This window comes from Sesamum indicum, linkage group LG4, assembly GCF_026168435.1.
Source record: "Sesamum indicum cultivar Baizhima isolate 11 linkage group LG4, ASM2616843v1, whole genome shotgun sequence".
Lineage (NCBI taxonomy): Eukaryota > Viridiplantae > Streptophyta > Magnoliopsida > Lamiales > Pedaliaceae > Sesamum > Sesamum indicum.
This window is the reverse complement of record NC_142660.1, coordinates 17,479,369-17,490,758: the sequence shown is the minus strand read 5'-3', so window position 1 is coordinate 17,490,758 and position 11,390 is coordinate 17,479,369. Positions and strand designations below refer to the sequence as shown.

The 11,390-nt window shown below is 34.6% G+C and overlaps 2 protein-coding genes across 2 annotated transcripts; one reads left to right on the top strand and one right to left on the bottom strand.

Moving 5' to 3' along the window:
- The first annotated feature begins 410 nt into the window (after positions 1 to 410).
- LOC105161003 (eukaryotic peptide chain release factor subunit 1-3) lies at positions 411 to 3,756 on the top strand. The gene is made up of 2 exons (XM_011078550.3): positions 411 to 568; positions 2,059 to 3,756. Exon 2 carries the CDS (start codon positions 2,087 to 2,089, stop codon positions 3,398 to 3,400), a length of 1,314 nt encoding a protein of 437 aa, XP_011076852.1. The 5' UTR covers positions 411 to 568; positions 2,059 to 2,086; the 3' UTR covers positions 3,401 to 3,756.
- A 5,552-nt stretch (positions 3,757 to 9,308) lies between these two features.
- On the bottom strand, positions 9,309 to 10,276 carry OFP13 (ovate family protein 13). The gene has a single exon (XM_011078548.3). It carries the CDS (start codon positions 10,203 to 10,205, stop codon positions 9,393 to 9,395), a length of 813 nt encoding a protein of 270 aa, XP_011076850.1. The 5' UTR covers positions 10,206 to 10,276; the 3' UTR covers positions 9,309 to 9,392.
- Positions 10,277 to 11,390: the final 1,114 nt, after the last annotated feature.

Below are 11,390 nucleotides of genomic sequence, written 5' to 3'. Positions count from 1 at the left end.
AATCTCCGCGCCCCCCAAATTCTTTGGGTTATGTATGAGAAAATAAAAAGACCTCGACACTAAGATCATCGTCATATTTGTGGAACTGGAAATCATTATTAGTATTTATAATTATCACTAATTTATTACTATATTGTTATTCTTTTTGTACACAATTTAATATTATAAGTCATATTTAATTAATAAAGATATTTATTAATTATTAAAAAACTAATAATATTTATTTATTAAAAATCATTAATATTTTATTATATAATAATAAAAATTTAAAATAAAAATTAAGTAATGTTAAACATTAATTATATATTAATAAAGTATCAATTATTACTTAAAACTAAAATAATAATTAATAAACAAAGACAAACACACAAAAAAAAAAAAAAAAAAGAAAAAGGAAAGGCGGCTGTAGTCGTTTGCTAAATAAGTCCAAATTTTCTCTCAGAAAAACCCTCAAGTTGCCGTTCTCGCTATTTCTCTCAGATCCGTTGCCTCGCCTCTGCTCCACCGCCGCACCCAGTTCATGCTCGCCTGAAGATCGTTTTCCGTTGAAACTACTTCGTCGTTCCTGGTAATTACTCAATTCCTTGACTTGAAGGGACAAACAAAGCTATCCATTCTTTATCTCAGAGCTATCCATTCTTTATCTGCTATATATTATGAATGGTTCTGCAAATGGATTCTTTTTGTGCTTAGTTATCTGAATCTTGTGACATTTGGGAAGGTGAGAGACATTGAGGGTAGGGGTTATATAAGATTGCTTTCTGGCTGAATTCTTGTATATTTATCGTTTAGATCCTTCTTAGTCAAGTCAGATTTTAGAAGTATGAATTTATCCTTGGTTATCTGTATGTATTTCAAGCCAAGTAATAATACTATGCAAGTTTCCTTATTTTGATAACTTTGTCGGGAAGGAGGTATATCGTTGGTGAACTGGCAAGGAGTTGTAGGAAGTGATTGGAAAAATTTAGGAGAAGGCAATGCATAAAGTAATGTGCAAGATAGGTTGGTTGTATTTAAACTCGGGAAATTTTAGAAGAACTTCTTGCCTCTAGAACCTTGATGTATAGACCTGCAAAAATAGTTCTTTTTTTTTTTTTTTCATTTTTTGTCAAAATTAGTCTACAGAAGTATTACAAATAATGTTTTGAAACAGCTATGGACATTACTAAGTTTGAGAGAAAAATAGTATTAAAAAAGAAACTGCAACACAAAAGTCCAAGAGAACGAATCAGTAGTGAAGAGCGAGTTTTCATTTTCTAAGTGGCAAAAATGCCTGAGAACTAATGCTTTAGGCAGCAAAGAGCAAAATAACTTTTCAGTTGCAAAGGACTAACGGCGATTCTCAATGCTTAAAGGAGTCATTTGGATGCAGATAGCATCGTTTAAACTATATCATTCGGCTGTTGGCGAAAGTGGTGCATGACAATAGGTGTGACACTATATCAATCTGAATGAAATGGTATAGTTTGTCAACAGAAGAATCATATGGTTGCTAAAAAATTCTTTGGTGCAGGATGTACAAGTACTTTTCTTTATCCGGCTTCAGGAAATGATACTGTTTGGGATTCAAAGTAACTGGTTGATATAAGATAACCATTTATAGAAGATGACCTTATCTGATATTTCTAATAAAATTAATTGTTGTGTAGGATTTCTATGATCTTTATGAATTCGTTATAGTCCTAGAATGACTGGTAGCAAGATAATTACATAATTACATTGTTGGGCATTATAAATATTAAAGTTGATGAGCCTGATTGGCAAGGAACACGAACAGAAAGGAAAAAAATGAAAAAAGACAGACTTGAAAAGGCTCATTAAATAACGTCATTATCAAGTTGGGAGTTATATAATGTTGCAAAATATGGTTGAAATAAATTATGTATGCTAATTTGTGACACCTTATCCTTTGTGTCATGGAACCATATTATTGGTGTTCAGGGATTATTCTGGAAATATGCCTTCACATGCTTTTCCTAAATAGCTAGGCCATCTTTACTGTTAGGTTTAATCCTTGTGAAGGTGGATTTATAAGTTTCTCTAATGCCCTTTTGTCAGGTTGCTGAAACATAGCTGGTAATACCCTATGGCAGAGACTCAAGAAAATGATAAGAATATCGAAATATGGAAAATAAAGAAATTGATTAAGGCTCTAGAATCTGCTAGAGGAAATGGTACTAGCATGATCTCTCTTATCATTCCCCCGGGGGATCAAATAGCCCGGGTCACCAAAATGCTGGCAGAAGAATATGGGACAGCTTCAAATATTAAAAGCAGGGTGAATCGTCAGTCTGTGCTAGGTGCAATCACTTCTGCTCAGCAGAGGCTTAAATTGTATAACAAAGTGCCCCCTAATGGACTAGTGCTCTATACTGGAACTATAGTGACTGATGATGGAAAAGAGAGAAAGGTGACCTTTGACTTTGTGCCTTTTAAGCCAATAAATGCTTCTTTATACCTTTGTGACAATAAGTTCCATACTGAACCATTGACTCAGCTATTAGAATCTGACGAGAAGTTTGGCTTTATTGTCATGGATGGAAATGGGACTCTTTTTGGGACCTTAAGTGGTAACACTAGGGAGGTGCTTCACAAGTTCACAGTTGATCTTCCAAAAAAACACGGAAGAGGTGGACAATCTGCTCTTCGATTCGCTCGTCTTCGAATGGAGAAGCGGCACAACTATGTAAGGAAGACTGCAGAGCTTGCTACACAATTCTTTATTAATCCTGCTACCAGCCAGCCAAATATATCTGGTCTAATACTTGCTGGGTCAGCTGATTTCAAGACTGAGCTGAGTCAATCTGATATGTTTGATCCTCGCCTGCAAGCCAAGATACTAAATGTGGTAGATGTTTCCTATGGTGGGGAAAATGGTTTCAATCAGGCCATTGAGTTATCTGCTGAAATTCTGTCCAATGTGAAGTTCATTCAAGAGAAGCGGTTAATAGGGAAATTCTTTGAAGAGATCAGTCAAGACTCCGGGAAATATGTTTTCGGAGTGGATGACACAATAAAAGCTTTGGAGATGGGAGCTGTTGAAACACTGATAGTGTGGGAAAACTTGGATATAAATCGTTTCACTCTCAAAAACAGCATAACAAATGAGATTGTCATCAAATTCTTGAACAAGGATCAAGAGAATGACCAGAGCAACTTCAAGGATTCAGCCACATCTGCAGAATTGGAGGTTCAAGAGAAAATGCCATTGCTGGAGTGGTTTGCCAATGAATACAGAAACTTTGGCTGTTCACTTGAATTTGTCACAAATCGATCCCAAGAAGGTTCACAGTTCTGCCGAGGATTTGGTGGCATTGGGGGAATTCTTCGTTACCAGCTTGACATGCGATCTTTTGACGAGCCATCTGATGAAGGAGAACTTTTTGAGGATTCAGATTAAGATGAAAGATGCCCTGCTACAAGTAACAAGATTTGAGAATTCTGGCTGCTTTTAAGTTGTTGTGGCTCTATGCTGCTTCTGATTTTGTGCTTATATATTACATTGTGCACTTTCCCTGTCTCCAAAGTAAGGGTCTTATCTTGCTAGTTCTGTGAACTTGTATGCCTTGTATGTGTCTTGTAACATTAGATGAGCTTATCTTACAAATCAAATTTTCCTGCTACTACTAGCAAGTGACAATATCTGAAACTTTGTGATTGTTGTGGGCCTGTGCTGCCTATACGTTTGCGCTTATCATGTTACAATGTTGGATTCACACTTCTATTTAAGTGTCTTGGATTTCTGCCTTTTCCCCATCACCAGTGTTAAAGAGTTTATGTCTTGCTACTTCTGTGAGTCCTTTAGTTCCCTAGTTGACTAAGAAAATGTTATCTTTGACTTTTTTTACTCAAACCTTTCCTTTGTAATATGTTATTGCTGCAATGGAAGAGTAGAAGATGGTGAATGGAAAAACGAGAATCATTGCTACAATCTAGCTTTTTCGTGGTTTTTTGATATGTAGCTTTTTGGTAATCAGCTTTATAACTTCTCATAAATGTTTGTTTTGTCAACCTTGTTTTCCACCTGTGAACTAGTATTTTGATTTCGAGGATAGTCTAAAAACCATCTAAATGAGCAATAAAACCATTTATTGGTTCTTTAGATTAGTAATCTCAAATTAGCAACTCAAGAGTATCGTAGTCGTGAAATGTTTCTTCCTTTTTCTTTTTAACAAAATGGAGATCAAAACTGGTTCCTCAATTCCGAGAACATTGCCTGTCCTCTTACAAGAATGCTTCTTTCGATATGTTGTTGACTCTGTCGCAGTATTTTCAATTGTTGTGATTCTGAGGCAATCGACCCGACTAGCGCTGGTCGCTTTATAATACGAAGGGGTCGCCAAGGGGCCAACTGTAGGTTTTATCACAAATATAAGAAAATAAAGAACACACAGTAGAAAATCTGGCTCTGCTGATATTTAGATAGTCTGGAAACTATTCCTTGCACTATGTGTAGTGTGTGAAATAGAGAAGTGACCATTTGATGCAACACTGTGAGTTAAATGTGTTTCTGAGTAATTCTGACTGTGTTGAAGATGGTCTTGGCCGTGATTCTTTGTTGCAGTTATCTATAGATGATTTTCACATTTCTCATTTTTAAAACAAGGATATGTGGGGGATCATATGTGCATCCTGTGCACAAAGCACACTGCTGCTTCTTTTATTTAACAGCTAGCCGCCTGACATGCAATATTAGATACTCAAGATTTAAAAACTAAAATGAATATATGATCAGACATATGATCAAGTGATGAATGAGTGAAAATGTAAGATAGATATGATAGTATGTTGGCGATTAAAAGATGACGTGAACTATTTGAAATAAATACGTAATTAAATTGGTACAAAATATTTTAGGATAGAATTGGTATTTTAAAGTTTTATACTACAGTGTTACAAACTACCAATTGTTAGTGAAAAATGACTTCTTTTTTTTTTAAAAATAGAAGTTGTAGTCACATGTGGTTTTATTATCGATGTAACTAAAAAAAATGGTTAGTGGTGTCATAAATTGTCATTTGTAAATGAAAATGACTCTTTATAATATATTAGTACAGGAAGATTAATTACAAAACTTCGAATTGTTTATTCAGATTTTGTCCTTTATGTTTGGTGAATTTTGATTAATGGAGGGACTTATTTATTAGACAAAAAAATAAAAAATTTCAAAAGTATTAAATATAATTTTTCAAAATATAAAAAATCTACGTGTAGTTACACCGAAGGAAGCCACACATTTCCCACTTTAAATTGAAAATGAAAACACAAAGGATGAGGAACCTAATTTAAGAAGACTTTGCACACCAAACAAATTATAATACAGCTGGTGATGAATGCATGCATAGAAATGACATAAAGAAATATGCATGCTCCTCTTATATTTACTTTTATACCCTCCATGCACTCTACGTGTATCTGGGCCAACTTTCCAACTCCATGTGGAGGAGATCAGTGCAGTAATTCAACGCCCGCAGGCCTCAAAATTGTTGAAATGTCGCTGTTTTTATTCAACACTGATTCAGCTTACAGACAGGTAGTAGTTCTATTTGATATTGCCCCACTGCTGACTTGTGTGTTTATTGCTCGTGAATGAATAGTAAATGTTCATCCATCACTACGTGTTTTTTTTAATTTATTTATTTTTTGGTACTAAATAGGTAATTGAATCTCCTAGCCAAATAAATTTTGGGATAGTTAGATCGTCATTTCTTAAAATTTATTGTACTTGTAAGTAAATTCTATGTTGTTTGGGAAATTACATCGAGTATTTTTTACGTTTGTTCCCATCCAATGACTAGATCTCTCTGTTAGTAAAAAAACACTGAATTTGTTGATGTTAGCTAAAATATTAATTAAAATTTATATCTGCTCCCGATTGATTGATCACTAATTTATTATAGGATCAAACAAATCTTTTCTGACCAAACTAAGGGTGGAGATATATCTTCTGTATAATATGCATTAGCGTGTGATGATGTATAAGCACAGTTTTGTTAGAAAAGACTTGTTTGACCTGCAATAAGTTAGTAATAAGTCAATTTGGAGTAAATACAAAATTTTATTAAATTTTTTTGCTGATATCAGCAAATTTGTGAATTTTGACTGATGGAGGGATCTATTTATTGGACGAAAATAAATGCTAGGAGTATTAGATTTAATTTTTCAAAAGCATAGGGGTCTAAGTGTAATTATACCAAATCTCAGAAGATGTCGGTGTAATTATCCCAATAAATTATGTATATTTCAAGTATTTATATAAGAAAGTAATACACCTTGTTTTTTCTTTTATGATTTCAACGGGGTGGGGTGACTGGATTTGAACTCAAAACCTCTCCTTCATCGAGAAAATGTGATGCCGACTCAATCAAACGAAGGTATTTTACACAATTAAGATTTAGTATAGCTAAGATATAATGTAAAATTTTCACCGCTTATTTTTCAGTGTGCAATTCTGGTGTTGCATATATAGTACTGGTTTATGTGAATCAAATGTTAACCGGCGGGAATTATGTATGTTAGTAGGGAGACCTAATCAGCGTGAATTAAGAAGAGGACAATGAATTCTATGGAATCATCGAAAAGATTATTCAGTTGATATATTCACTTATTACGATCTTGCAAATCATTCTATTCAAGTATCGTTAGATTGATCCAGTAAGAGCCACGCTATCACCTCATTGATGTAAACTTAAAAAATGTGTACCAAAAGAATGTGCCATTCATACTTGCACAACAAGCAGTACAAGTGTACTACACTGAGTACTTAAGTATGAAGAAGGACAAAGCGGATTGGATGGTTGTCTGCAAAACCAAGGCTCGGAGAGTTATTGATGAGTCCAAATGGATTGAGATTGCATATCAGTCAGAGGAAGTCGTACCAGTCCCTGAAGTTACTGCGGACAATCAATCATACAAGCTACGTGATCCCAATGGTTTACAATTGTGGTCGATCTTTCGATTGCACACTAGTAGGGTGTAGGTACTTCACAGACTCAAGCCGGTCAAACTAATGATGAAGATGAAGAGAATAATGAAGACAGCTTTCCAGAACTTCAAGACTAACGATGATGAATACGAGGCTACATAATGTATATGAGTCAGTAACAAAATCGTAGTATAAAGATTTCTGCTATAAATTTTGGTCTGCTACTACGAATTTTATTTAATTGTTAAAAACCTTTTTTACCCCCTTATAGTGTATATAATTAGTGTTATAAATTTCGAAAATGGAGATTTCGCTCAAACCATAATTCTGATTATCCCATTATTTAGGAAATTTTTACTTTTGATCCCATTAATTATAAAATTCTCATTATTTAAAACCCATAACTTTAAAAGAATTAAACAGTACTTTTGTTTCCCATTCAATCAACATCCACGTGGCCATCTCCCTTAAGTATATAATGAAGAGGTCTCATGGGACCAAAAGTGTAATCATGTACTCGATGAGATCAAAAACGAAAAAATCCTATGTATTATGATATATGGGATGAAAAATATCATTTTCCCTATCTCGACACTTTCAATTTTACCAAGATTCATTTGACAAAAGTTAATTTTGGGTTAATTAACTTAAATTATCTAATATGAAATATATTTGATGACTCTTTATTTCTCCTTTCCTTTTCAGTTACATGAAAATAGCATGATATATATCTGCTCTTTAAATAAATAGGGGGGGGAGGTCATGAGTTTCAATTCATGAATAGCTCAAGGAATTTAATGCATCTGTCTCAAAACTACAGACGCTCATCATCCCTCATCAAAGCGAATTGATGATCTATCATTTTGAAGGCTGTTTAATTGCTTTAAGATCTTATGATTTTTTACATTAATTTTATAATGTAATACTATTGCAATTTATATATATCTATATATGTAATGTATTCATGATATTATTGCATTTTAATTGTTAGATGCAGGGTTTTCGAACTGATATGATTTCCAATTCGATCGGTGTGTAATTGTGCGACGTAATATCGTTCGTTCTGATTTCGTATAAGCTTTACGAGTTTATTTTGAAAACATGCATAACTGACTACGGAAAATGAGGACTTGGGACATTTAAGCTGCTCAAATTATTTTTATTTGTAATCAACATGACACGGTTGTCTACGTGAGAACTGGCATGTAAGAAAATGGAGTTGATGGTCCCCTTTTGGGGTATAAGTACACTCTGGTTGTGGATGGGAAATGAGGTGGAAAATGGTACTGTTTCATCACTCCAGCCTGTTTCATTGTCTTCTGTCGATCCACTGCTTCCCATTCTATTATAATTAACCTCAGGGACACAATGGTAATTTCACTCTTGTGTCTTTTTTTGACCATTTCGTACCCATCACCTTTTACTAAAATCAAGAATTGTAATTAATAGTTCGTCAAATACAAAATAAACAACAGTCGACAACGATTTGAGCTAATTAATGAACACAGAAACAGAGTAAAAGAAGGAGAAAAAGTGGGAATTTCATGCCTACCATTTCAATAACATTTATGCTCCTGCTATTTAATGTCTACATAATAATCTTTTAAAATAAAATACTGATATTGTTATGTACAATTTAATAATTCGTAATAGTGACACACATGAAGTTTTCCACAATAGAGACGAGGGAAAGTTGCAATTTTAGTCCTATAACTATGGAGTAGTAATTTTACCCCGGCAAAATTATGTATTTGGTTCTGTAACTTTAGATCGTTAGTTTTTGTGGTTCCGTAACTTACATCATTTAGACATGTGATCTTTTTTTGACGAATTTAATCATGAACATCTCACATTTGATCCTTTTTTTGATAAATTTAATCTCTTGTTGACAATTTTGTTCCTAACAACTTATAGTTACAGAACCAAAAATGAGATTTATACAGTGGGAATGGGACCAAAATTATCAATACATGACTAAATTTGTCAAAAGAAATGATTAAGTATGAGACATTTAATTATGATAAAATCCGTCAAAGAAGGACTAAATGTGTAAATAAAGCAAGTTACAGGACTGAAAATGCTAATGATCTAAAGTTACAGGACTAAAAATAAACTTTTGCCTTTTATTCCTGTGCGAATTTTAACAATTTCACACGTGAAGAACTAAAATGGCTGGAAAAATGTAGGTGGTGTACACAATTTAATTAGGTGCATTGTTTCGATAATTTTTATCGTTAATGTACGGAAATTTTATAATTACAAGATAAATTTATCGAAATAGATTCGTACTGAACTAAAAATGTTGGTTGTATATTTAGGGGATTAAAATTGCAAATTTTTATAGAGAGAGAGAGAGAGAGAAGGAGAGAGAGGAAGAAGATGGTTTCTGCACATTAATCCAATCGTTTTGATTAAACCTAGTATAGTAGTATTAATATACACACAAAATGAGGTACGTACAATAAAGCTAAGGTTGTCCAACGACAACAGCAACATCATCAATTCCCATCTGATTACCATCACCTACCATCACTCCGCCGGTTGGTGAACGAGGCGAAGTGGGCGAATCAAAGCAAGAACCCGCAGACGAATACGACGTTGTCGATGTGTCCGAGCAGCACACTGCCATCGACGAGCCCGAAGAATCATTACCACGATGATGATCATTCGCCATTCCGACAAGCAAATCCACAAACGCCCCCACTATGAACCCATGATTGCTTTTCCCATTCATCCTCAGGTACCAACCCAGCAGTTCCTCCAAGCAATCCCACTCCTTCAATCCATGGCTCTCCACCATCTCTTGCATCGATTTCTTGAAGTCCGAATAAGGGTCGTCCGACTCGAGGGCTAGCGCTACGCTCTCCTTGAACGGCAGCAGTGCTGCTCTGCCGCTAATTTCTGGTTCCTTGAGGATGGAGCTGGTCTCCCCCGGCTCGAAGAACAGCCTCTCCGACGACCTCACGCCCTTCATGATCGCCTCCAATGATGGGGACTCAACGTTGTTGTTGTCGTCCGAGTGCTCGTCTGCTGAGAAGGTGCTGGCGCACTCCGACGAGTTGGTGAACCAGGATTCCGGGGTTTCTAGGGTTTCCAGGACGTCGATGGAGGTGTCGAGGAAGACGGAGTTGACGGTCTTGAAGACATCGTCGGACGTCGTAGCTCGGAAGGAAAGGGTCTTGGGGTGCTTGCAGGAGGGCAATGGCCATTGCCAATGTGGTTGCCTGTTGGCCTCTTTGCTCTTGAAAATTGAGGGGATCTTCTTCATTTTCTTGGACATTTTTTCTTGATGGATGGAGAGGGTTTTCTTTGTGTTTGATTAATATGGTGAAGTTGTGAGGTGTTGTATTGGTTGTGGTATTAATAGCTTGGGAGGGTGGGGTAGGGGTGGGGGTGGGGGGTTGTACATATAATGTGATAAATCGGTGGGAGGAAGGTGGAAAGGAAATGGGGGGAGGTAGGGCCTCTCATGTTTGTATTTAATTAGGATTCCAATATTTAATGTGTTGGTGAATGCAACCTGATCGGAATCCAAGTTTTTATTTCAAATTCTATTCTATTTTTTATTTTATTTAATATATATATATATGTACTTATGTTATGTGTTTAAGGATTATAGCATTTATTTTATTTAAAAAAAATTATACATGTAATATATATAGGTTAAATTAAATAAAAAGTATGCAATTCTGATCGCAATATTTGATTAAATAAATTCATATTACAATAAATTTATATTAAATGATATAAATACCCAATATAATTAACCGATATTTAATGAGATAAATATATACTCATACGTCAGATAGAACTCCAACCCATGACCTAAAACTTATTCATGGGATCTCAGTGTAACCATCAAACTGAAACATCTTTCATTAGTTAACCTGATCGCAATATTAAAAATAGCAGTATAACTTTTTCTGCTAAATATGTATGTATATACTAGGCTTAAATATATTTTTGATCCCGTAATTTTGATATTTTGGCATTTTTATCCTTTATTATTATAAAGTTGCAAAATAGTCCTGTATTGTTTTGACATTCGCTATTTTGATCCTTTCGGTGTCAAATTTTGCAAAAGTTGCTAGAATAAATTAAATTATGTAGCCTCTCAATTTTGGTAGTTTTATGCTTTATCTTTCTATACGTTGCAAAAGAGTCTTATAATTTTTTGATATTTTGCACTTTTGGTCCTTCTTATTGTGGACTTTACAAAAGCTGCCACAATAAATCATGTGTCTAACTCATTTTTTTTTTCCGTCCATGGTGGCAAAAGTGAATCAATTAGAATAAAAGCTCCAATTCAAATAAAACACATGAGGGCACATGATTATTTCGATAACTTTTGCAAAATTCGTCACCGAAAGGACAAAATTTGCAAAATGTAAAAAGGGTTACAAAATTCTTTTGCAATCCTAGAAACATAAAGAATAAAAGTATCAAAGTGCCAAAATTACAGAAC